The sequence below is a fragment of the Ascaphus truei genome, chromosome 6, assembly GCF_040206685.1.
Source record: "Ascaphus truei isolate aAscTru1 chromosome 6, aAscTru1.hap1, whole genome shotgun sequence".
NCBI lineage: Eukaryota > Metazoa > Chordata > Amphibia > Anura > Ascaphidae > Ascaphus > Ascaphus truei.
Window position 1 is genome coordinate 104,774,153 of NC_134488.1, and position 27,128 is coordinate 104,801,280.

A 27,128-nucleotide genomic window follows, 5' to 3' on the forward strand; every position below is an offset into this window, starting at 1 on the left:
GTGTCTGATAGCAGAAAACGGCTTAGTAAATATAGGCCATAATGCGATCATTATAGGTTTGTTGTTTGGACATAATGTTATTAAGCAGGGAGACTTTTGCAGTACTGTTTTGTTCCCTTTGTTCCATTTCGATGTTTTCTCTATGACCTCTTCCACCTCATGCACTCACCATAGCATTATATTATGCCCACCTGTTATTATTAAAACAGTCTCAGCTTCAGACTTCCTTGAATAAACAGTCCTGTGATGGTGTCTGTATGAACTTTTATTGACAGACATAACTGATAACACGACAGCATACAGTTCAAATGAGTAATATGGCTCGAGTGAGAAATGCTAGCTCACTGTCTGTGAATAGCGCTGGCAGTGATATCCCGTGCTCCAATCTCCGAGGTGTGTAATGCAGACTGCAACAGCCATAAAGGAACTAGGGGGACACAGCGGGGTACTGAAACTATGAGCACACAGATCAGGTTATATAAACACTGCATCAAAGAGGTAAATTGGAGACAGTGCAGTTACAGAGCTAATTGTCCGCTGCAAAATGGGACGAAAATGCACAGCTGCTCCTGGCTACCCCATTTTGCAGCTGAGAATGTTGCATAAAGCAAGTCTACTGGCAGTATTAGGATACACTGGTCTTATGGCACCAATATAAAGATACTGCACCATCGATATTCCTTTAACAACTCACTGAAGTACTCGGCAGGTCTCTTAGTGAAAGGGTTAAGGCTTCTCCACCTCGTCATTGTTTTCCTAAGCAGATTCCTTTTTGAAATATTTGAATTGCTTTCGAGGGACCTTTAGAAAAAAATGTAGTCATTCTTTAGACTTGATATAATAAGTCACATTCAATCCAGTAGCCCATCTCAACACTGTATTCCATAACAATGCAAGCATTGGATTACATTACTTTGCATTACATTGTAATACTAGTAAACATGCATGCTGATGCCTGGATCTATTCCACATATATATATATATAATCAATTTGAATTAGATTCAGACAGTGAGTGATATGACCCTTATACAATCCATGTATTGTCCCTTTCCTTGCTTTTGATAATCTCTTGAAGCTAACCACAGGGACCGGGGTCCATCTGCAATACGATTAGAATAGTCCAGGCCACATAAAACAAAACAGGATTTTGCTGAGGTCTGCACAAGGAGAACATGTTTGTTTGAATACACTGGGATGATCTGAAGGTGTATAGGGGATGATATGGAGGTGTATAGGGGATGATATGGAGGTGTATAGGGGATGATATGGAGGTGTATAGGGGATGATATGGAGGTGTATTGGGGATGATATGGAGGTGTATAGGGGATGATATGGAGGTGTATAGGGGATGATATGGAGGTGTATTGGGGATGATATGGAGGTGTATAGGGGATGATATGGAGGTGTATTGGGGATGATATGGAGGTGTATTGGGGATGATATGGAGGTGAATTACATACCATAACTTCAAAGAAACTGCTATCAATTACAGTGGGACCACTAACCCCAAAGAGCACTGGAGTACAATCTGGGAGATACGGGACGATATGGTTAGGCACTTTTATACCTGACCCATCTTTTTTCCTACGTCCTAGTTGTTCTGCATAAGCAAAAATGTGTACTCGATGCTGAAAAAAACATGGCCGACCTGCTGTCTATATTGCAGAAACACAAACTATCGACCTGGTGTCATTTTAAGCCAGATAAAAATAGCAATACATGAATCCCTTCACTGCCAAGGTTTGCAGATGTGTCAACTGTTGCTGATTAGAGTTGCTAATTAAAGTTTGTTTATATCGGCATTATTCACAACAGAACAATTATGGAAGATCTCACAGGGGAAGGTGTAATCTGGATGGAAAGGGAAATGTATAGGCAGTTATCAAGAGAAATGTATCAAGCAGGTGTTATTGCATCTTTAGCCTTCAGGGACAAAACATTTCAGAAGCAAGTTATTTCCCCACGTGTCAAGAGAAATACATTGAAAGAGGAGCTGCATACGCCAACATGTTAGCGTACAATGTTACCAGGCGATGGATAGCATGTTTGCATTTAGCCAGACTTACCATAATAACTAAGGAACAGGTAAGCGGCTGGTTTCTTACATGAATGTGTTATACATCGCAAGAAATGCTTATGTGCTCCAAGTCTACAAATACACCAAATAAAAGAGCATAGGAAATAGCACAAATATAATAACAAAAAGCAGGAAGATTGAGACACTTTTCTTCATTTTCTTGGCTTCTACGGTGTTGATAACCAGCGAGCGATTTATCCAAACCCTGCGTTGCAGAATAGAAAGAGAGGCAAAGATAGGTATAAGCAATTGGAGACACAGGCCAAGTTTTGCTGCTGCTGCTCAGCTGAACCCCTATTGGAAGATCCTATTCAGCACATTCTCACTCCAACTTTACTGCATAGTGGGTGGAGAGGAGAGGAGAAGAAGAAGGAGAAGACGAAGCGTACAGTAGCTCACAGTTCTCCAAACACTAAGACTCAGAAAGCTAATTATTGCATATTTACAGCATAGGACAACACAATTAGGCCCATATTAACTAAAATGTTCTATTCCATAGGTCCCCTTCTAACCCAGAACTGAATAGCACTGCTTAGTAAATGTTTGGGGGTATTCCCTGATGGAGGAGCCATTGCCACAAAACACTGATTTGAATTATTTCCCCTCTTCTGAGATCTGTGTTCTTCCCCACGTTCTAAGGCTTCATGCTTCTGCTACTTTGTATTGGACTATTTGTGATGAGCTTTGGTCATTATGTTGTTATATCTGGTAGCCTTTTTTTTATCTTCCTAATTTCTTATATGTATCACAATGTACCATTAAAACATCACTTAAAATAAAACACTGTATCTGAGGGTGCTAGGTTTGCCAGGTGTCCAGTATTGAGCCGGACTGTCCAGTATTTGGACACTCTGTCCAGTAAAAAATTAGAGGTAATACATGGTGTGTATACCGGTATTACCTCTCTGGACATGTGTGTGTATACCGGTATTACCTCTCTGGACATAGTGACCTGACCGGCTTGGGGGAGCGAGGCATTTCCCCGAGCAGGGAGAGAGCAGGGGCTGGGCAGCTTCCTCCATCCTGATTGGCTGCTGCGGGGTAATGCAGCCAACCAGGAGGTGTCAGGAGACTGGGAGTGGGGCAAAGGAGAGGAGGAAACTGCATGAAGCGTGTGTCAAGCATAGTGCACATTTCACCATTGTGTCCAGTATTTTTGGAGAAGCCGCCTGGCATCCCTATAGGGTGCTGATTCTTATTATCTCCTTTTGCCCTCTGATACTCATGGTGACTTGTGTGGCTATAGGGTTATACTAGCACCATCGTATCATATGTGTTAATATATATTTATATATATATATATATATATATATATTTAGATTGCACGCTCTTTGTGGCAGGTATTCCCTCTCACTTGTTTACATCTGTAGCACTCACGATTGTTGTCACATTCAGGTAATGTGTTTATTATTTTGTACAGTGCTGTGTACATGCTTAACGCTATATAAGAAAAAGAATAATAATAATAATAATAATAAAGGGGTGACTAGCACCATCACGTTATATACTGTATGAAGAAGTGTGAGTGGCACCAATTCCTAAAACTGGGTTTATTTACCAAATTTCAAACTACAGTTTAATACTGTGTGGCTCTTTCCTGTATTGCTATTTCTCATACAATGTTTATCTGTTCAGCCCTAGTTTCTGTCTTTTTATTTATTTATTTAAATAAAAAGACCACTTGTGATGCATTTGCATTTCCCATATAGGTCTGTAACCCTGTCTTTTTCCCACTATCGTTTAGCAAACAGGGCTTCCACTGCAGCCAGGGATTCTGGGTAATGACATGCACATTAATTGGAATCATTTGGTTTCAGCCAGATAATCTCTGGGGTATTTGACATGTGAAGGCAACAACATTTCACCAGTGACTTGCACTTTGTACTAACGCTGCACTGGCGTGTAACACTGCTCATGCATGATCATTTCTCCGAGCAGTGTCCTGGTTCATAGTATATGCAGATGTATAAAACATTTCCTAACCTTGCCTGCTGCAGCAACGTCAAGTCATACCTCCTTATCAGTAATCGGCAAGGTCATATGATTTAGATAAGCACTCATTATTATTCATTAGACACATTCGCTACAGGCTGGGACAAAAGCATGTGAAAACGAATGTCTCATTCCTTTCCATATACATCATAATGCCTCCTAGATACTAGCCAACGATCTATATTTATCAGGGAGACTCCCTGATTCTCATCTTGAAAGTATTCATATTTTTTATTTTACTTTCCCCCTGAAAATATTTCTCTCATACTAATCTATGTTAATGGCAGCTTTTCTCTTGAATGTTCACGCTGATTGCTGTCACATACAGGCCACATCCACATCCACATCGCCAAGTACTCACACCATCTTGTTACCAAAATCAGTAATGGGCGTTATGTCCCCCAAGTCCATACCTTCTCTCCCCCTCCCCAGGTCCATACCCTCTCTCCCCCTCCCCAGGTCCATACCCTCTCTCCCCCTCCCCAGGTCCATACCCTCTCTCCCCAGGTCCATACCCTCTCTCCCCCCCAGGTCCATACCCTCTCTCCCTCCCCAGGTCCATACCCTCTCTCCCCTCCCCAGGTCCATACCCTCTCTCCCCCTCCCCAGGTCCATACCCTCTCTCCCCCCCCCCAGGTCCATACCCTCTCTCCCTCCCCAGGTCCATACCCTCTCTCCCCTCCCCAGGTCCATACCCTCTCTCCCCCTCCCCAGGTCCATACCGTCTCTCCCCTCCCCAGGTCCATACCCTCTCTCCCCTCCCCAGGTCCATACCCTCTCTCTCCCTCCCCAGGTCCAAATCCTCTCTCTCCCTCCCCAGGTCCAAATCCTCTCTCTCCCTCCCCAGGTCCAAATCCTCTCTCTCCCTCCCAAAGTCCATACCCTCTCTCCCCCTCCCCAGGTCCATACCCTCTCTCCCCCTCCCCAGGTCCATACCCTCTCTCCCCCTCTCCAGGTCCATACCCTCTCTCCCCCTCTCCAGGTCCATACCCTCTCCCCCTCCCCAGGTCCAAATCCTCTCTCTCCCTCCCCAAGTCCATACCCTCTCTCCCCCTCCCCAGGTCCATACCCTCTCCCCTCCCCAGATCTGACCCTCTCTCTCCCTCCTCAGGTCCATACCCTCTCTCCCCCTCCCCAGGCCCATACCCTCTCTCCCCCTCCCAGGTCCATACCCTCTCCCCCTCCCAGGTCCATACCCTCTCTCCCCCTCCCCAGATCCATACCCTCTCTCTCCCTACCCAGGTCCATTCCCTCTCTCCCCAGGCCCATACGCTCTCTCCCCGGGCCCATACCTTCTCCAACTTCACCCCCCCTACTTCCCATACCTTCCCCCCACCTCCTTTCTCAGGCCCATACCTTCACCCTCACACCCAGACCCCTGCAATGCATAGGGGAAGGGGGGTAGCTGGTCCCTTACATCTGTCCTTGGCCCAAAGATTTCTGGTGGCGGCCCAGCCTGCAGGTGGCAATTAGCTCCCTCCAGAACCTGACATGGATTTTGGGAGAGAGGCACTTTTTGTGCACAGGTCTCTTTCTACACCCCCCGCTCGCCCTCCGACTCCCCTGCATTAACGGACCTCTATGGACCTGCATCTTTAGAGGGAACAGCTCTTTTGCATAAGATTAGCACTAATGTCCGTTATAGCCCAAACCAGGACTTAATGCTGTGTCAGTGAGCTTTGAAGATACCTGTTAGCAGTTAACAAGGCGTTGATGTAAGTTAGTGAATAATAAAGCCTTGTGGATCTGGGTCACAGTGCTCAGTTATTGCACTTTAGTCTTGGGTTCTGCAGCTACCCATAACACCCAGCGGGGCTGACCCATGGCCTTTCCATGCACACACACTGCCTGTATCCATGCACACACTGGAGCACACCATCACCCTGCCTCTCACAGGGCTTACATACAATACACTGGGTAAGCACACACACTGACACCAAGGCCTACACTGCCATGTACTTGCTCAAATATTTGCCGAGCAGGGAATGAGAGATTTGACAAATACCAGGAAGAAAGAAGAGCAAATAGTGAAGGAGAGTGACGAATTAACCCCTTTCATCTCCAGAAGCCCATGCATTGCATGACAAAGCCCTGTCTGCTGTCCCCAAGCAACTATCTAACTTTGGGGCCTGTGTGATCATATTTAATAAGTGTTTGTGCTCCACAATTTTAGTGCTAAAAAGAATCACAAACCTTCATATAACGTGCATCGTATTTACAGTATGAAGGTTTCATACATGTGATGCACATAGCGTAGTGTGAAATGAACACGTTGCATCATGTCGAATACCGATAGATTTAATTCAAATGCAAACAGAATGATGTGTATTTTCTATTTACTTGTAACTAGCGTTGGTGAATATCAATGAGTGTAATATTACTTATAATAGCCATACTGTGAACATAATAGTTTGTTCACCTATATAATGAAACGTCCATGCAGCTTCAAATACATTTTTGGTGATATATAGAAACTTCATTCTGCGCTTACACTAGTAACGGACTCTCTCAGGGTTACGTCTGTTTGGCGCCCAGTATCATGAGTTTTTAGTACATACCATTAACATCTGTACACCTAGCGCAGCCCGCTTCTGTGCACAACCAAAATGCTCATTTTTGACACTGATGGCGCAGATTGAGAAATGTTAGGTTAGCAAGGAGACTCACAAAGCGCAATTTAACCCTTCGAGTCCTCCAGGAACGCAGTCACTCCATCATGGGGACTGGCACTCCGGGGACCCCTTGACATAGTGACTGTCACCCTCAAAGGGCTGGGGTTTTTTTTTTCTGGGTCCGATCGTGGCCTGGCTTCCCGTGGAGCGCAGGACACGATGAAGCCACTGAGGAAAGGGAGGAGTCTTCCGTTTCCTGAAAAATGACCACCACGGTTACGTGACCGCTATTAACAGGGGTCATGTGACCGCACTGTGCCGAAGGGGCTGTGGCTCTCAGGCACTCTTCTGGCACTCAAAGGGTTAAAATGAGACTGCGATGAGGTTGCAACAGTAGATAGGATTTGTCTTGAGATGGCCCAAATTTCCCAAACCGCGGCCTTCTCGCTCTCTTTTTCCCCTATTACTACATTTCAAACTACAGTTCCATTGTCACAGCCAGCTGCCCCGAGGTGAAGTGCTTGCACCAGGTCTGTGTGGGACTGCATGATACTTACTGTCACTTTTCATCCGAGTGAACGCAGGGATGTTTACTGGGGAACTGCGAATAGAAAGGAGAAAGGTGGCAGAGATTATAGGTCTGCATTTGGAGAAACAAGTTTAGTGTCTTTCTTCATACTGGTAAAATTATGTTTTGGAGAAAGAATATAAATAAACCACCTAACAGAATATAAATAGACCAGAGCTCTTCATATAGTGGCTCGGGGGGCAAATGGCACACATGTATGTGGCCCTTGGACTCTCTGCTCCTGTTCATTTCATACTAGATTTTTTTAGCAGCTAAGTGCAAATTTCACACGGATCCTCATTTGTAAGTTAAGCTAATGTAAGTATATATGGTAAGTGAGTAAGTATATATGGTAAGTGAGTAAGTACATATGGTAAGTGAGTAAGTATATATGGTGAGTAAGTATATATGGTAAGTGAGTAAGTACATATGGTAAGTGAGTAAGTATATATGGTAAGTGAGTAAGTACATATGGTAAGTAAGTACATATGGTGAATAAGTATATATGGTAAGTGAGTAAGTACATATGGTAAGTGAGTAAGTATATATGGTAAGAGAGTAAGTACATATGGTAAGTGAATAAGTAAATATGGTAAGTGAGTAAGTACATATGGTGAGTAAGTATATATGGTAGGTGAGTAAGTACATATGGTGAGTAAGTATATATGGTAGGTGAGTAAGTACATATGGTGAGTAAGTATATATGGTAGGTGAGTAAGTACATATGGTAAGTGAGTAAGTACATATGGTAAGTGAGTAAGTACATATGGTAAGTGAGTAAGTATATATGGTAAGAGAGTAAGTACATATGGTAAGTGAGTAAGTAAATATGGTAAGTGAGTAAGTACATATGGTGAGTAAGTATATATGGTAGGTGAGTAAGTACATATGGTGAGTAAGTATATATGGTAGGTGAGTAAGTACATATGGTAAGTGAGTAAGTACATATGGTAAGTGAGTAAGTACATATGGTAAGTGAGTAAGTACATATGGTAAGTGAGTAAGTACATATGGTAAGTGAGTAAGTACATATGGTAAGTGCGTAAGTATATATGGTACACGTTACAAATGCCTGCAAAATATTTAAATATAATACTTTTTAAGTCTTTAAATGTATCTACAATTATTGCAATATGTTTGTGGCTCTTAGACGCTTTCTGATGTGGCCCCTGGAGAACTGCCTTTGACCCTGTGCAACCTTCCCATGTTATCCCGGAGAGCTGCAAACAGCCCATGTTTCCAAGAGCTCACTAATGCATATTCATGGAGCTCACTTACATCCCTTGAGCCTATTTTAGTACAAAAGAAGACTATATGCATTTGCATGGATTTGGATATACATTAACTGCTTGTATTTTGTTCTTGACTTAACCCCTTCGCTATCATAGCAGTGCAATTCAGTGCCCTGAATAGCAAGGTAGACTCTCTGGCTAAAACTACCAAATGTCCCGGTTTACCTACACTACCGACACACTTTATTGCTCATCGGCCAGATCCGCAAGCCGGGAGATTTCCCGGCTTGCTAGTGGCCGCCCCTCGGCGTGCCGCGCGTCACCGACGCGCGGTCACGCGTCATCGGGAGCCTGCGCCCCCTGCACGCGCGTCCAGGGCTCCCCGAGGGAGCCCTGGTGTCCCGCGATGTGGGGGACGGCGGCAGGGGGTTCCGGGGGACCCGGCGGACCCGGCAGCGGGAGGGAGAGCACCCCGATCGGAGGGCGCTCTTCCGCTGCTTCGGCGCGCGCCTGTCACCCTCCGGCGCGCGCCAGGCTACTGCTGCGGCCGAGAACGGGCAAATGCTCGAATAAACTCGGCCGCAGCAGTAGGACGGTCCCAGTTTGCACGAATCGGTTGAAAAGCACAAATAGGTCAAGATAAATTGTAGGCAATATTAGACCCTCGTTAAAATCATTACAACAAAATCAAGTAGCAAAGATTAGAATTTTAGAACAGCCAGAGACACCAGGGGGGCTCAACCCCAGTGCCCCCTCCCCCCCCAGATCAGGTTTTCAGGATATCCCTGCTTCAGCACAGGTGGCTCACTCAGTCCCTGCTCTGATTGAGCCACCTGTGCTGAAGCTGGGATATCCTGAAAACCTGACTTGTTGGGAGGGGGGGGGGGAGGGGAGGCTTGTGGACTGGATTTGAGACCCCCTGCTTTAAACTATCAATAGTATATAGCTGGTTTACGCAAGCCTGTCCTGTTTGAAACCTGCAGATATTTGGTTGCTTTATCTCTTTCATCAGCGGTCTTACCCTTTGTAAACCTTGCCACAAAGTGCCGTAATACTGTATTCTTTAACTGTATGAATAGAACATTCTCTTTTTCCCAAACCGATCAATAATTTGCTATCGAATAAGGCATTGGATAAGCTAAGTCCTTTCTGGGTGCTCTGTATTTCTCTCCCTTTCCAGTCCCAGGGATACTTGTATTCATGTTGAGCCGGTATACTGGCAGTCACATGCGGCTGTAGCAAATGCACAAGTGTGCAAAAACAGCTCAAATCCAAGGTGGTTATCCCCGAGGAAAACGTGGCAATTTCATGCTAATCGTTATCCGAGTGCAAGTATTATAGGTCAAGTGTGTTCTATATAATCACACATTATATAACCACTGAACTTGACAGCCAAATGGAAGCAATCTTGCAGTTCACATTTCTGGCCACTAGATGATACTGTTGTCCAAAATATGTTCCAAGCGTCCGTTTTGATAGCAGCAAAACGTGAAATCTTATTTGTTTTTGTTTTTTTCAAATAAATCAGTTCTTTAGTATTAGATAATAGTGACTGCTTTTTAAAAATTATTCATTAATCTTGTAATCTAATTTTTAATACATTTTAAAGCATCCTTTGATTTCTATAGCAGGTTTTAGCCCACCTCCCAGCAGTGCAAGATCTTGGCAACACTTTCCTATTTGGGATAATTTGTTGCCAATATTCCCATCAGTTTGAGCTGCAAACTGTAACAATAGATAATACTACCATAGTAATATAAGGATACACTGTAGCTGCAGCGTTACACTGACTGAAGGATTAATTGAAACTGAAAGACGGCCATTAAGTTAGGCACACAATTTTTACAGATGTATACCAGGAGCACCAAACGATGTATCGTTTAGGTAAGAATGTAGAATTATATATTGCCACATGCTTTACATATAAACATACGAAGAAAAAAAAAGGGGGAATGTGGTATTGCTGCTTGGTGTTCAAGTGTGGCTATTTGTTAAAGTCGACATGCTACAGACCAAGTGCCAAAACACAAAGAAACTTAAAACCCATGTGATTGCGATTCATTTTCATTCTCTGGTTTGATAAATCTGGTGTTCTTTTGGGGGTTTTTTTTTGTAAAAGTGTTTCATTCATTTTGCTGCCGGGAGACAGTAGCGGAGCGTCACTCATCACACATCTCACGAAAGCAAGGCACCTTATAAGTTACACTCCGTTATCATGGAACAATGCTGTTGTATAGATGTAGGAATTAATTGCAGTTTGTGTGCTTATCAAATCATTTTCCTAGATATGATATCAGTGATCACAATGGTGCTCTTTTATGCAATTGATGTCATATGTTATGTTTACATGCAAAGTTTATATAAAGGAATGTACATTTTACAATGGTATATGTATTTGTTTTTTAATCTATCTAGTAAATTATCACAAATAGCTAAACCCTAAATAATTAACCTGATTGATTTTAAACCTGAGTAGAAAGTTGCCACCTAGGGGTTGTGTATCTAGCTCCCAAACAATGCACTTTCACATCAAACGTTTATTATTTAGTATGTTTGCATTAGTTTCAGTTAAGCAGCATTTGATAAGAAAAGGATTATGCCACCACAGTCATGGCTGATCTTTTGGACACATATACAGTAAGAGAGGAACGTTGACAGCCTATAAATCAAAATCTGATATATCCAATTGTAATATGGGAATTTTGTTCATATAACCACTCCCAGGGCCGCCATCAGGGGGAGGAATGCTGGTACAGCTCAGGCCCGGCAGCTGAGGGGGTCACGACGACCGAATCAGAAGGTTGGACCTCTGAGTGGCCAGGGCCCTTCGTCTGCCGGACATACGGGAAAAACGTGGGCCCTCTACCGCCACCTCAACAACCTCCCCCAGGACCCTTCTTTCCTCCGAATGACTCCCCAGGTCCCAACGCTTGACACAGCAGGACCACAGCCGACTGACTCCACAGGCTTCTGCCCAGATTCAGCATGGCCCTTCCCTATTGACTCCTGAGGTCTCTCACTGACTCCCCTTGCCCTGGCTCAGAAGGTCCCCGAGTTCCCAGACTAGCTTCCCAGGCCCCTCACTGACTCCCTTTGCCCTGGCTCTGAAGGTCCCTGAGTTCCCAGACTAGCTTCCCAGGCCCCTCACTGACGCCCCTTGCCCTGGCTCTGAAGGTCCCTGAGTTCCCACTCTAGCTTCCCAGGCCCATGACTGACTCCCTGGATCCCTAACTGACTCCCCAGACTCACCCCAATTCAGCAGGTCCTCGACTGACTGCAACCCCAGGCCTTTGACTGACTCCTCAGGGCAGCCCCTGCTGGCCTGCGAAGGCAGAGTAAGGAACCCCATCTTCTAACTAAATCGTCCACACGATTAAGGGCCCTGAGAGGTTGGAAAGCTGGTAACATTTAAACTACTTGTTGGTCCAATAAAAGGTATCATACCCCTACTCCCTCTCCCTCCTCTGTTACTACATAAGGAGAGAAAAGAATTGTCACCTCTGACTTCCAATCTGCAGTCCACCTCCGCTTCCCCCAGCTCATTGACAGCCTTACAGGTGTAGGTGCCGCCATCAAAGGGGCTGGGTTTGCGGATATTCAGGGTGAGGACACCTTGGTTATGCTTCATGAGGAACTTGGGGTCATCCCTGATCTCCATTTTGTTTTTCATCCAGACAACTCTAGGCTGATCTCCATTTTGTTTTTCATCCAGACAACTCTAGGCTGCAAGATAAAGAGCAGAAGAATATCTGTATTTGGCACCATCGGTTTTAGTGCACACCTGTGTTGTACAAAACACATATATACTTCATTGGTTTGTCTGAACCTCTATAGGAATCAGCCCTAAAAAGAAGTGGGTAGGTCAGTTTTTGTCTACTAAATGTTGTCTTTAAAGCAGGGGTGGCCAACTCCAGTCCTCAGGGGCCACCAAAAGGTCAGGGATTAGGGATATTGCCTTTGAAAAAGCTGTAGCAAAACGTACGTCGTCATTCTGCGACGTCCTACTCTATGACGTCACTTAGGGAAGCATGTATGATTATGGCAGTCAGTGCCGTGATCAGCCTACCTGCATAGAGTATGCATTTACAGACACGTTTTTAACTTCTGATTTTAAGCTCTCTACTTTTCCTGCTATCCGGAGGCACACACTTAACTTAGATGGTTTAAAACTCTGACTGTGTACCTTCGCTGCTGATCAGGTCTGCGGCTCCAGTGGTTCTTCTATTGGGCTGCCTGTCCGATTACTTATGCCAAATGAAAAGTCTCTCTATTAGTTCAGACTCCATATTATATTATTCTGATAGGCATTGACCATTTAGCCTAGCAGGGGTCTTACTGGCCCTATGGAGGTCACAAGGAGTATGCAGCATTGAATATAGCGATACGCATACTGGCTTCTCTGCTCCATACTAAATATATTCTCACTGCCATAATAAGTACCTCAGACGGCTAACATTGTTGCCAGATAACTGTCGCCATCAAAGTGGTAATTATCCTTTGTGGGTAGCGCCATTACCAGGCGCTTTGTGGTATATCTGCAGTATATAACTAGACCACATCAGTATACTTACCTGCTGCAGAGACTGGCTAATTCCCTATACCTCAGAGGAATCCTATTAACCTGCAATTAATTGTACCATCAGCTTTGAACAGGCACTGGCAACATGGTTACTATTAAGTAACAACATTTATCAGAGAGCAAACTACATTGCAACAACTGTATCCTCTGGAAACCACAACTAGTGACTCCATACTTAGTACAGCGGGAAACACACAGACATTCAAATGATCTGATTACCAGGTATGTTTTAATATTCTAGAAAGAGACCTCGCTCTAACCCCTTGTTGGTGAATGCGTGCTGCCTAGGGATGTACAGAATAGAAAAGGATGTATACTAAAGGAGGTACACTGAAGGATCCCCTTGTAGGCGCACCGCAGACCTTTATAGTATAGACGGTCAGGGGTGGATGTAGTAAATAGAATAAACTTTATTTAATAACAATGTAGATGTGTAGTTAAAACAGTATATAGTGCAGTTCCATATACTTAAATAAAAGATAGACAGTGACGTCTATACTGCTCCACCAAGCGTCTCGCTGAGCTCCTGGGCTCTGGTAAATGTAGTATCGTAACTACACAGGGTACCTATTGTTCTTCAAGTCACATGTTCCGTGGTAAAGGTAAGTATACGTGATGATATGTTAACATACACGGTACGATCACTTATGATAGTTCCCCTTGGTCTCTACTAGGTGTGTAGAGTGGATAATGGGGTATGTGATCAAGGTAATTTGTATTTGGACAGCTGTGTCTATGCATAGGAGTAACATACACCTTGAACTGTGTTTTTATAGGACGGTTTGTCAAGTGATCAGTGTGCTGAAACAGGGGCTGATTCTCCAAGATCTTGAATATCGTATTTTGTTGGTTGGAATATTGCCTGTAGACCGAGGTGGTGCTTAGTGACCCTGACTATGTATTAGACCTGTCACGTATACAATCATAGACATATAGGTGTTAGTGCTCCTAATATAGCTTTATAGAGAGGGCAATGTTATGTCAACAGTACTGCTTCCCTAGGTAACTCAATAAGCATTCACACTGTGTCCATATAGCATACCCACGGAGTGTGTGGACCGCGCATACGTCGTACGCGGTACTCAGTATGTCCCTGAGATATTCTCGTGGACATGGGCTGCGCATGCGCCGAAGCTGGACTCTATCCTGTCTGTTCTCGGCGACTAGTTCAGAGGTAGGTGGTGGGCACATAAAACACTTGGTATATTGTGCTAAGTTTAATGGTAGTATAGGACATTGATGTATATCATTATCCAATGTTTAAATACCAGGAGGCCACACGCCTAAAATCCTCGTATGGTACGAACTGCGCATGCGTCACAGACGGAGCTACTGGGTGCTCTGGTAATACCCTATTGGGTGCAGAATGCGCATGCGCCAGAACGGGGGCTATGCTAGTGGTGAACGGTGTGTAAAGCGATAATATTGGAAGTAGTTAAGGACACGATTACAGCTGTATTGAGTAGGGTAAAGTAAAATCCAAACGTCAGTAAGGCTGCTGGCTGTAGCGGTATTACACAGGGAAAAATCACACACACTTAGGCGAAGTCACAGGAAGTGACGAAACATGCAGCATGTCGGGTCTTTTTGCCGACTTTTTAACTAACTCTGTCAGCTATCTCTAGCAGCTCTCTGAGAGCCCAGCTCTCCTATATAGCAGCATCGAATTGTTACACCCAATTAAAGAGGTGTTAGTACTGACGCAGGGCAGTACTTGCTTTCTGGCTAGCATCTACTATTAGCCTACACTACTGTGTTAATTATGCAGTAAGCGCCTCCACAGGGCTTTATCTACACTCCTTTTCTGGCCAAATTGCACGAATTACCACAGCACATCGCGCTACACATGCGCTACTGACAGCTCACCAACCTTCGCCTAAGTGTGTGTGATTTTTCCCTGTGTAATACCGCTACAGCCAGCAGCCTTACTGACGTTTGGATACCCCATTATCCACTCTACACACCTAGTAGAGACCAAGGGGAACTATCATAAGTGATCGTACCGTGTATGTTAACATATCATCACGTATACTTACCTTTACCACGGAACATGTGACTTGAAGGACAATAGGTACCCTGTGTAGTTACGATACTACATTTACCAGAGCCCAGGAGCTCAGCGAGACGCTTGGTGGAGCAGTATAGACGTCACTGTCTATCTTTTATTTAAGTATATGGAACTGCACTATATACTGTTTTAACTACACATCTACATTGTTATTAAATAAAGTTTATTCTATTTACTACATCCACCCCTGACCGTCTATACTATAAAGGTCTGCGGTGCGCCTGCAAGGGGATCCTTCAGTGTACCTCCTTTGGTATACATCCTTTTCTATGTTTTAATATTCACATGCAATTAAGAAGGCCTCATTAACGTGTTTTGGGGCATTAACAGAATACCATACACGTTTGTTTCTTGCATCAAACACTCTAATACCCTTCATTTTACGTTTGAGCATAGCTCCTAATGAAACTGGCTGTTTGTAACTTTATTCATAATACTCCACACTGTTTCATGACATTATAGGAATTGACTGCTCTCATTTATGGGAATCTTTTTCTTCTAGCTTGTATATTAGGGATATCCCTGCTTCAGCACAGGTGGCTCAATCAATGGCACTGATTGAGCCACCTATGCTGAAGCAGGGATATCCCTAAAACCTTACCTGTTGGTTGCCCCTGAGGACTGGAGTTGACCACCCCTGCTTTAAAGTATATATGGTAAACAAGAAAGGAACAATATTAAAGCCCATTGAGCCCCGACCTGGCCCAAAACTGTGTATCCAGAGCCAATTCTCTACTTTATTCTGTAACACCACTGTTTGTTATACAGTATGTATTATCTGTGTGCAGAGGACTCTGCATGATGCTCCTGCTCTATTCTGGAGAATATCCAATTCCTGAAAGTACAACACGCTGCTTTTAATTGTCCTTCTCCCATACTACATCTAGCAGGGAAACTCATAAAAGCATTTGCTTACACACATAAAACAATCTTTACGAGTTATGTCCACTATGACTTCCAATGCTTTGGGACTTGCAGGAAATATAAAGATGACTGCCAGCTTTTTTGGGAAGTATTTTCCTGTTTTTACTTACAGACCGGCCTATTACAGCCACAATAGAGTTTAGTGAGCACTATATTCGAATAGATAATGAAGTACTTATTGGAAGTATACTTTTGCATGTAACCATCTGACTGTGAAAGCACACTCATAAAAAGCTTGCGTTTGTGGTTGAAATGTTGGCAGCTTAGTTATCTTCAATGTATGTATGTATATATATTTATGTCTTTATTTATATAGCACCATTACTGTACATAGCGCTTCACAGTAGTAACACATGACAATCATATAAATAACAAATAACAGGTCATGGGAATAAGTGCTTCATACATAAAAGTAACATTGTAGAACAGGAGTCCCTGCTCCGAAGAGCTTAGCATATAATTGGTAGGTAGGAAGAACATACAGAGACAGTAGGAGGGCGTTCTGGTAAGTGTGTCTGCAGGGGGCCAAGCTTTATGTATCGTGTGTATAGTAATAGCCACGGTGCTAATCATATGCTTCTTTAAGCAGGTGTGTCTTAAGGTGAATAGAGAGGGGGCTAGTCGGGTATTGAGGGGAAGGGCATTCCATGGGTGTGGGGCAGTCAGTGAGAAAGGTTTAAAGGCGGGAGAGGGCTTTAGATACAAAGGAGGTAGAGAGAAAACATCCTTGAGCAGAACGCAAGAGTCGGGGTGGTGCATAGCAAGAAATTAGGGCTGAGATGTAAGGAAGGGCAGAAGAGTGTAAAGCTTTAAAAGTGAGGAGGACAATGGAGTGCGAGATTTGATAGGAAGGAGTGATTTCAGCAGGGTAGATGCTGAGACAGATTTAGGAAAGAGTAGAGTTATTCTGCAGCAGCGTTAAGGATAGATTGTAGGGGGGACAGGTGAGAGGCAGGAAGGCCAAACAGCAGGAGATTACAGTAATTGAGACGGGAGAGAGTGAGGGCCTGAGTCAGAGTTTTAGCAGTCGTGCAACAGAGGAAAGGGCGTATCGTGGTAATATTGCAGAGGAAAAAGCGATAGGTTTTTGATACGTTTTGAATGTGAGGGGAGAATGTGAGAGAGGAGACGAGTGTGACCCCTAGGCAGCGTGCTTGGGCTACTGGGTGAATTATGGTACTTCCAACAGTAATGTGGAAGGAGGTAGTAGGGCCAGGTTTAGGAGGAAGTATAAGGAGCTCTGTTTTTGTCATGTTAAGTTTAAGTCGGCGGATGACCATCCAGGATGATATCCCAGAGAGACATTCAGAAACTTTGGTCTGTACAGCAGGTGTAAGGTCAAGGGTTGAAAAGTAAATTTGTGTGTCGTCAGCATAGAGGTGATATTTAAACCCAAGAAATGTGATTAGGTCACCTAGAGAGAGTGTGAGGTCCCAAAAGAGGAAAAGAGAAAGAGAAGAGGTCCCAGAGCAGAGCCCTGGGGTACCCCACAGAGAGATTGATAGAAGTGGTGTTAGCAGAAGAGACACTGAAAGTACGATGGGAGAGGTAAGAGGAGATCCAGGATAGAGTTTTGTTACGAATACCAAGAGTATAGAGAATGTGAAGGAGAAGAGGGAGGTCCACGGTATCAAATATCAATGCTCACATTAAAAATGAGGTTCACATTAGCGTAAAAAGGTGAAAACGTGTCTTCATATAAACGGGAGGAGAAGCATGCTAAAGATTAGCACCGTTTTGTGGACCTGGGCCTAAGTGGGATACCTCAACCAATTGGTTTTCTTTAAAATTAGATAAGAAAATATTTTATATAGTTGTAAGACAAAAAAAACAATTTTTTTAAAAAGGGATTTAGGATAAAAATAACAATGGTTTCACCTATAGTGCAACAAGCATGGCACGGTGCTTTGAAAAACCCATTCACTTTAAAAATATATATTATCCATTGTAGAAAGATGTGATAGAGTCCTTTGATTTCCCACAAGATATAGTTGCATACCTTTGGATGACCTCTGACAGCACAGTTCAAGGCTGTACTGTACCCAGCCACAACAGTACGATCTACCAGAGGGGTAAGGAATTTAGGAGCCATGCTGACATCACGCTCTTTGTAGTCCAAAGGTTTATGGATTAAGCCTGTGAAGAAAATAATAACATCACAGCAATGAACATAAGTCCCGTGTTGTAAGCAGAGCCTATTCTCTTCCAGCTAGACCTTTTGTTTCTTCACAAGTATTAGCGACAGGGCAAATTCAATCACTGAGGTGTTAAAATAACGCCTGACCTGAGGGGGTTCCTATTTTAGTAGAGTCCCAAGTACTATATATATATCTATATCTTTATATGTACCCCCCTTCAAACAATATGTGGAGAGGCACCTGTGCAAAAACAGGAGCACACACATACATACATATATATATACATATACATACATACATACATACATACATACATACATACATATATATATATATATGATACGAACCAATCCAAAGACCAATCCACACGGCTTACGTGTATTTCATGTTGTGAATATAGACTTTTGGATTAACCCCGTGCGGTCTGCTGTCTCTTTACTGGTCTTTGGATTGGTTCGTATCATATTTACTCTCTATGGGACTAGCATCTGCTATTACAACATTTTCAACTACAGTGTGCTGACTGAATTTCATGTGTATATATATATATATATATATATATATATATATATATATGCAAATACAACTGTATGCTCATCTGCATGTCTTAGGCAGGTCTGCAACCCCGCCTTTCCCCATTATCACCCAGCATACAGCACTTCCACTGCAGCAAGGGATTCTGGGAAATGACATGCAAATGAGTACACAGTGTTACTTTTTGCCTCAAAAACCATTTTTAACATGGTTCCCTATAGGCTTAAGCTTGCTGCATGGTCACAGCTTTGAGCACACCCTGGCTATCAGTCGTGGATCTTTGTGGCTGAAAACTCCCACATTCGCTGTAAAAGGTTCGCCCATCTCTATTTTGCATATGATATTGTATCCATATATACCATTTTCCACTACCCATAGGAATGAAGCATATGAAGACAAATAGAATTGTTTTGTGCGTTGGTGCAGCTTTGTTATAGTACATAATGAGTATAAACTGAGTATAGACTGACAAGAAAGGAAACAAAAAATACATCCATACATACATACATACATCCATACATGAATGGATCTCCTTTTGGGTCTCCTTTTTGGATTTGTATAACAGTTTAAAAGAAAGTAACTCAAACAACTAGATTACAGCAGTAGTTCTCAGAGAAGGGTCACCCTTGTAGGATTTTTTAAATCTTGGGGAACCCCTGGCGTTCAGACCTTACTTATCCTACCCCCCCTCGTTTACATGCATAACACTTGCCCCCCTGGTAAGCACAAACCCCACACTCACCCACTCTTTTCTTAACATCATACTCATTTTTTTATTCAACATGCCCTCCACATTTATCCCCCATTCTCACACAGCACAATCACGCTCTATCATAATTATAAACACTGCATTCACCCCACCTTCTATTACTTACACATATCTTCTCTTACCCCACGCAAAGCACTAATCGCCTTCTTCCTCCTCACACAAAGACATCGCACTGTCCTCTCCACATACTGCCCTGACTCCTTCCCTGTTCCGACCCATGCAACTAAAACATGTCAGCTTCTCCGTGAGTGCGCCATGCGCTGCCGTAGGGCTCGTCCAGGCTGAGAGCGCGCGTGCATGCGCACTCATGCTCAGCATGATCAAACACATTGCAACAATGTGTTTGACCAGCGTGCACGGGCCTGTGAGCGCACAGTGCTCAGCTGCTTGGTGAGACAAATCAATTTGATTTTGCCCGATCGCTGGCCATGACATTATAGCTGCACCCCCGACACGCCACCCCATGTGCACAACTAGTTGGCCAGGAATCGCCCCGGCAACCTGGGCACCTGACGTAATGGCACTCAGGCGCCAGCGCGCTCGGTTGCACCCTGGCTTCTGCCGTAGAGGCTTCTCTCTCTCCTCTGTGCCGTACTGAGAGAGGAGAGGCGTATCGCAGCCTTTATATCTCCAGGCAGTGCGGGAAGTGCTCGATGAGCAGCCAGCAGAGACTTTCCTCCGGGGCTGCGGCACCCTTGAAAGAGGGTCATGACACACAATGGTTTTACGTCACCCTTGGTGAGAAACACTGGGTCACAGGTATTCTGCACCTCACCTGTTTTCTGGATAATGGCTGTGTTCTTGGAAAGCCCTGGATTCTCACTGAGGCCACAGATGTTCTCACTGAAGACTCTGAAGAAGTATTCGTTACCCATGATAAGGTCAGAGATGGTACAGCGGGTGAGGCGGTTGTGCTCATAAACCGTGAACCACTCCTAAAAGTGCATTTAAAGTGGATAATGGAGTAAAGTCAGACATGCAAAGTCATATGGCACTATTCACATTACTGGCAATTCCCAAAGGATAAGTAATATGCCACAATAAACACTCCCCATGTCTCACAAGATGATCAGGGTTCTTCTTCAGGTATGTGGGCAGTTGTACAGCAAGTCAGAGATTATATACAATTTGTAATATGATGGTTTGGGAGGGGATATGTAATTGATGTACATTGAATTATGTTGTTGAATAGCATTAGGAGATAAGAAATGGTTCATTGTGTGTGTACTGCATGCTTTTAAACCGCATTGCACGTAAGAAAAGTTGATGATCAAGAGGGATGTGCTTTTGTACTTTTGGTATCATATGATGGGGTGTGACCTTGTCTATGACCTCTACCATAGAAACTATGCGGTTTGACATCACTAGGCGAGCTTGCCAAACTGTGGATCAGCTACTAATAAAGCAAAACTGGAGCAAGAAGAAAGTATTTTCCAACAAGTCATATCGGTTAACTCACCATTGTCTTCTTGTCTGCCTTTTGGATGGTGTAGCCAGTGATCTCCGAGTTTCCATTGTCCTTAGGGACCTGCCACTCCACCAGAGCATTAAATCCCCACACCTCCTTGACCGCCACACCCTGAGGCGGGCCAGGTTTTTCTGGGAAACAAACATTAAATACTTCAGGACAAGACCAAAGTTGCATCAAACAGTGAAGAATTGTAGGAACGTATTGGTCCTGGATAAACAAGCTGGTATAAAATGAGGGGTGAGAGCTTGTGACATTGGCAAGTGATGATGTGCAGGGAATTTTCAATATATGAACATTAATTAGTTAAGGGCAGATGTCGTTTTCTGTTCAGTCTAATTGATCAGGTAAAAGCTCATCAGCACAGAGGGTTATTAATGTACAGTAAGGGGTGCTGTTTACCGTATGGTGCACTTCTACATTATTATACATTTCTTGGCAGCCAGACAATAGCCTATGAAACCAAACCAGTCTAAGGAGTTGCACCAGCCCTCTGAGACCCTGCCAACTTCACATGAGAGCAGGAGCACTTTCATGACCAATTCAGGACCTGTAAATTCACACTTTCAACTCAGAATTAGAAGGGATTAAAATAAACCTTCTCTTGCATTCTGTAGAGATCGAGCTGGGGTTAGGCAGCCATGGCTGGAAGTCCTCCAGCAGGGAGAGTTAAATATAGTTGAAATAAAGGAACATGATCTATGGAGATATGCCTCTCTCCATGTGAACTTTGACTGATTGCTCATGCAGCAGACAGCATAATGAAGATAGATCTGAAACTTTAGGCTGACTATAGTACATGAATACACCACAAACGAGCTGTCTTTGGTCATTCCTGGGTTTTGAAACCCCAGACAAATTTATTTTTACTGCTGGAAAATTATATTTGTTTCAATGATCGTGAATAAAAAGGAAAGAATAGGTAGTGTGAAACCATCTATTGGCATTTTGTATTATACGAGCTTTAGAACCTTGCAGGGTTCTTCTTCCGGTATGTGGGCAGTTGTACGGGAAGTCAGAGATTATATACAATTTGCAGTATGAGGGGCCTCAGGCACCAAAAACATAGATTGTAAACTGCACTGGGCAGGGCCCTGTGCCTCCAAAATGTCTCTGTAAAGCGCTACGTAAAACTAGCAGCGCTATACAAGAACATGCAATTATTATTATTAATTAAGTGTCAGCGGAGAAAATAAGGATTCCATATAGATTGAAATATACAATATCAAGCAGTTACACCTTTCAGGGTAAGTAGTAATATTTCTACTTGAAGCGGTTTTCCATTTATGGCTATACACAGCTTTTAGGGTAATGAATCCGCAACAAAGAAGAGGTGTGTAGACAATGTTAGAATTTCCCGTTGCCTAAATGTAAAGTGAGACGGGGCAGCTGTTTTATCACTACGCAAATGTAACTTCCTTTCTATGATCCACTAATGAGATTTGTCCAATGAAATCAAACGCAACTTTTAGAAAATATATTAGTTAGACACAACAAATAAAATAGACCAAACCAATTGAAGTTATTAGGGAGATAATGGACATTTGTGGTAGGAACTCAAGTGTTTTTCATTTTTAATTTGAAGTTGTTTGTAGGATTTGTAATTAATAGAATGCACTCGGCTTCTATGAGTAGTTACCAACTTCAGTTTCCTCTCGAATCCAAATAACAAACTTCTAAACCAAATAGGTTCTTATTGTTACCAACACTAAGTGGACACAAAGCGTGTGTTACTCTAAAGCATACAATTGTATGTCGTTATTTATATAGCGCCAAAAGTGTACTCAGCGCTTCACAAAGAATACAGTACAAGGACTTGTGCCCTGCTCCCCCGAGGTCTGTTATCTCAGTGCTAGTAACGGACCTTTATTAAAATCATTAACGGACGTTATTTTCCCTGAGGGTGACGCATATCCACAGAGCTAATTCTATGCAAAGACAATGGCGGTTGTATATCTCATTAACATAGATACCTAAGTTGTATACTACTATCGATATGCAAAGTATATTTAAATTACTCCAATTAGCATATATATCAGGTGTGCCCCTTTCTGTGCACAGGTATCTCTCTGCGTATAATATAAAGGTGCGTTTGGGGAGGTATTTCAGTCACTTGAGACTCTAGTAACATTCTTTTTTGTGCACAGGTGTTGTCCAAAGGTCTCTCAGGGGTCGTAATTATAACATTATAGGAAAGGAATTTTCTGTAAATAAGGAGATAATAAATACATTTGTATTTTTAGCATTGTCAAGATTCCCAAAAAAACTGTGGGGCTGATGCTTTTGCTACGGAGACATCCAAAGAATGTCTATAAAGCTCGTCGTCCTCTCGGGTATTGAGCTGCAATAACTTACCCACAATGCGAATGTTTATTGTCGCTATATCCACCATGTTTTCAATCTGAACACCGAGCTCATATTTCCCTGAGTGTCCTCTTTCAGCGGATCTTATAAAGAGGATGGTGTCCACCTCAGTAGTTCTGATGCTGACTTGCTTGGGGTCCAAAGGCTGCCCCTCTTTTGTCCATGAAACCTTTGGTCTTGGTTTTCCCTGTAAATTTGAATAGCAAAACAAATAAGCCATGTTTGTTCCATGTAGCTCTTCCTCAGGACCATCCTTGGACGATAACCCATGTGAGTGGTAATGTATGTTGTCACAGTTGCCTATGCAAAATGATGGAATATCAGGAGGTGAGGTGTAGTAGTTAGGGTTTGGGAAAATTACTTTATCTCCCTATTCATCCCCAGGGTTCACTTGGAAACAAGATGTATACCTCAAGTTCTCCTGTATTTCCCGGTAAATATTTCAATAATTATATGTCCACTTGACGTCTTACCTGGAAGGGGATTACTAGGTTCACTTGCTCCCCTACTTTTTTAATGTAGGTCTGCCTGAGGTGCCGGGGTAAACGGATCTTGGGCTGTTCTATAAAGTAAAAGAAATACAAGATTACATTTGCAGAAAAATATAATTATGAATTATGAACGACAGGAAAACTCTTCAGTAGTTAACCTGTTTGATTTAGACACACACATATTTATTTACCCTAGAGCACGATACAGTAACAAAAATTGGAAGAAGGGACAGTTAAGTAAGAAATAAGATAAGTCGACATAAACAAACAAGTCTACAAGAAAAAATTGGGATGCAGAGGTTTCTGTTTTATTTATTCTAGGGCACTAGAAATTGAATTAGTGCTTTAAAAAAATAAATCACAAAATATCTAATAAAAAAAAAAGGTATGGTTCTTTTATGATAATGAAGACCACCCTGGGATATATGTTAATAAAAGCCTTTATGGATGGGATTGACCCTTTTAGTGCTAGGAGCATGAAATAAAATAGGGTGACTTACGCACAATCTCCCGGATAGTAACTGACTGGGACAGGACGGCTGGCTCACTCTTCCCAGCAATATTTACAGAGCGCACCCGGAAAGAGAGCTTTTCCCCCGTGGGTAGACCTTTCACAGTATAACCGCACCTTTCTACCAGCTCTGTGTTGCCCTCCACCCATACATCAGCTGTAAAAATACAGATAAAGAATGCAATGTCAATGCAAATAACGAAATATAGCAATGCAGTCATTGGAAAGAAATGAAGACTCACTCTAGGAATTAGTAAATCAACTGCAATAGTGCCGATGGGGGAACAATCGTACGAAAACTGATTGAAACGGATGATAGTGCTTCCATCGCAAGTTTAATAAAAAATCACCTCTGAGTCAATTAGAAGTTGGAGCATTTACATCATTTAATATGTTGAGCTAAATAGAAATAGCCGTGGTAGTGCAGAGTAAATGAGTATTTCAGTATTAGGTGATAGCTTTTTTATTTGGACGAACAATTCATATTATAAGACAAGCTTCAGAGAGTCCTCCTCTCTTCCTCTGATAGTCCAAATTTAAAAAAAAAGGTATCATCTGATACTGAAGTACTCCATATGTTGTGCCAAAGAAGATTCATTTTTTTACTATAAATTATAACCAACGAGTCTCAGGTTACAGAATGATTCTTAATCTCGGTAAAACATTGGTTCAAATTTAAACCATAATATAATCAACAGAATATTGAGATTGCATGTGCTGTATGTTCACAGGGTCCGGATCAGCGCCTGGAATCCAGAGGAGGGAAGCATTCCATGTCCTTTAGCTGTTGAGCCAATAGCTGTTTCAATGAAAGACAAAACTATCCTTGCATAGCAGCAAAGCACTCTGGGATATGTGGCGCTCCATTTTTTTTATAATGAAGAAGGAGCACATAGGCTAAGAACATTTAATACATGTGCGGTACAATCTTTGTATTCCTGTTAATTGCTTTAAGAAAAATCTACCGGTTTCAGAATGAAAGAGGAAATCACTAGCAAACATAAAGCAATTACTGGTTAATTAGTTGTTGTGGATAGCATCCTATGGATTTTCAGTGCCCAAAATATCATAGCAACTTACTCCCATCTACGCAGTACTCAATCAGGTACCCATCGATTCCTCCAGCTCCAATACGATCAGGTGGCCTCCACTTCAAAGTGCAGGTCGTGTCTGTCACATCCTCAACAATTAAGTGCAGCGGCTCACTGGTGGGGGCTGAGAGACAATATGTGGTCAGTGGATCCTCTTACTGAAATCATTGTCTATCTTATACAAAATACTTGGCATGTTCACTGGTTCACTATGCTTAAAAAAGGTGTTTCACATACATTATCTTACTGCCCTTATGTTTAATAGGCTGCCCTACTGTACATGTCACTATACAATCAACAGATGGTCTGTTTTATTCTCACAGTACAAATTCTGCTTTGAAACGATAGCTTTCAGTGCCTGTTCTGGTCTGAGCCTAGCAATGTATTCAATCCCCTGATATTCCACTCATTTTTGCTATGAGGCAGCCATAATATTTGACCTAACATAATTGCTAAAGAGATACGAAAGGCTAATTTGTGGCTTGTAAGAGCAGCAGACTTAATACTCACCAATTGGCATGAAAGGTTTGGAGATATTAGCTTGTTGAGAAATGCCAATGCCATTTACGGCAAAGATCCTAATTTCATACATGATGCCCTCAATCATATTTGTTGACAGGTACGTAGTTTCCACAAAAACCTCAAAGTTCATCTTCATCCATCGTTGACTGCCCTTCTTCTTCCTTTCTATGAGGTATCCTAAAGAAAAAGCATTTAGAAAAACATGTTACCTTCTTGACCCCAGCAGCACTTCAGAGAAGCTGATTTGGGATTAAACTGCACCTCTTAACTTACCTTGCTAGCACCACATGTGGTGATGTATCACCCCACACTTATAAAATGAAAGTCTTTGTGGTCTACATTCCACCAATGTACCAGACTGCTTCTAAATCACTGTTTGCCACTCAATCTGGTTTTGTGAAAATAACTTCCTGTACTTGTTATGATTGGCACTTGTTTTACATTTTGCTCACCTGTGATCGCGTCTCCGCCATTATAGAGTGGTGGGTCCCAAATAACATTGGCCCAATCCTCACCAACACTCGTGATGCGGATGCTCTCTGGAGGATCAGGAACATCTGAAAGGATTGAAATTGAGCACATTACCCCTCAGTGAGCTCTCATCTACAGCCCATAAGGTCTTCACACTTGCCCATTTATGTATTTGGAATAGTCCTCTTACTCAATAGTATACTTCCTTTCACACAGTACTAATATTGGCCTTCCAGGAGCACTTTCCCACTTTTGTGGAAGACTCCCATTGCATACATTAATGTGACAATAATAATAATAATAATAATAATAATAATAGCAGCATCCAGTTGCTTACCCACGACTTTGATGATCAGAGTGGCCTTGTCCTCTCCAGACGGGTTGGTCACCACAATGTTATAATGCCCTTCATCAGCCCGCATCGCTCCTTCAATCACAAAGCTGCTAAGCTCGTTTTTTTCCTCAATGCGCACTCGTCCTTCAATTTCGGTGAACTCCTATTATAGAAAGAGACAGACAAAAGTAAATGGAAGGAGACAATTTCTGGGGCTAGTTTAAACAGTTGGAAGCATGCTGAAAAGAGGAAGAACAATAGGCAGTGATAGAAAAGCATAGTTCAAAGATGAAGGTAGTAGGCATGCTACCTATCCGGACTTCGCCATTGGGGTAAGACAGAGGCGTGGTGTCAGTATTGTTCCTGAAACAGTGTATATGTA

At 42.8% G+C, this 27,128-nt stretch overlaps 1 protein-coding gene across 4 annotated transcripts in view; it reads right to left on the reverse strand.

Annotated features, from left to right (window-relative positions):
- Positions 1 to 247: 247 nt before the first annotated feature.
- Positions 248 to 27,128, reverse strand: part of MYBPC2 (myosin binding protein C2) — a 74,321-nt gene continuing 47,440 nt past the window's right edge. For all 4 annotated transcript variants that reach the window (XM_075605533.1, XM_075605531.1, XM_075605532.1 and 1 more), the window contains 13 exons: positions 26,750 to 26,909; positions 26,394 to 26,498; positions 25,930 to 26,118; positions 25,409 to 25,543; positions 24,318 to 24,485; positions 23,800 to 23,888; positions 23,318 to 23,513; positions 20,954 to 21,093; positions 20,270 to 20,429; positions 18,053 to 18,189; positions 11,981 to 12,167; positions 7,240 to 7,283; positions 248 to 2,283 (listed from right to left, as the gene is read on the reverse strand). In XM_075605533.1, coding sequence (XP_075461648.1) covers positions 7,273 to 7,283; positions 11,981 to 12,167; positions 18,053 to 18,189; positions 20,270 to 20,429; positions 20,954 to 21,093; positions 23,318 to 23,513; positions 23,800 to 23,888; positions 24,318 to 24,485; positions 25,409 to 25,543; positions 25,930 to 26,118; positions 26,394 to 26,498; positions 26,750 to 26,909 — 1,677 coding nt within the window. In that variant the 3' untranslated portion in view covers positions 248 to 2,283; positions 7,240 to 7,272. The remainder of the gene's footprint in view (positions 2,284 to 7,239; positions 7,284 to 11,980; positions 12,168 to 18,052; positions 18,190 to 20,269; positions 20,430 to 20,953; positions 21,094 to 23,317; positions 23,514 to 23,799; positions 23,889 to 24,317; positions 24,486 to 25,408; positions 25,544 to 25,929; positions 26,119 to 26,393; positions 26,499 to 26,749; positions 26,910 to 27,128) is intronic.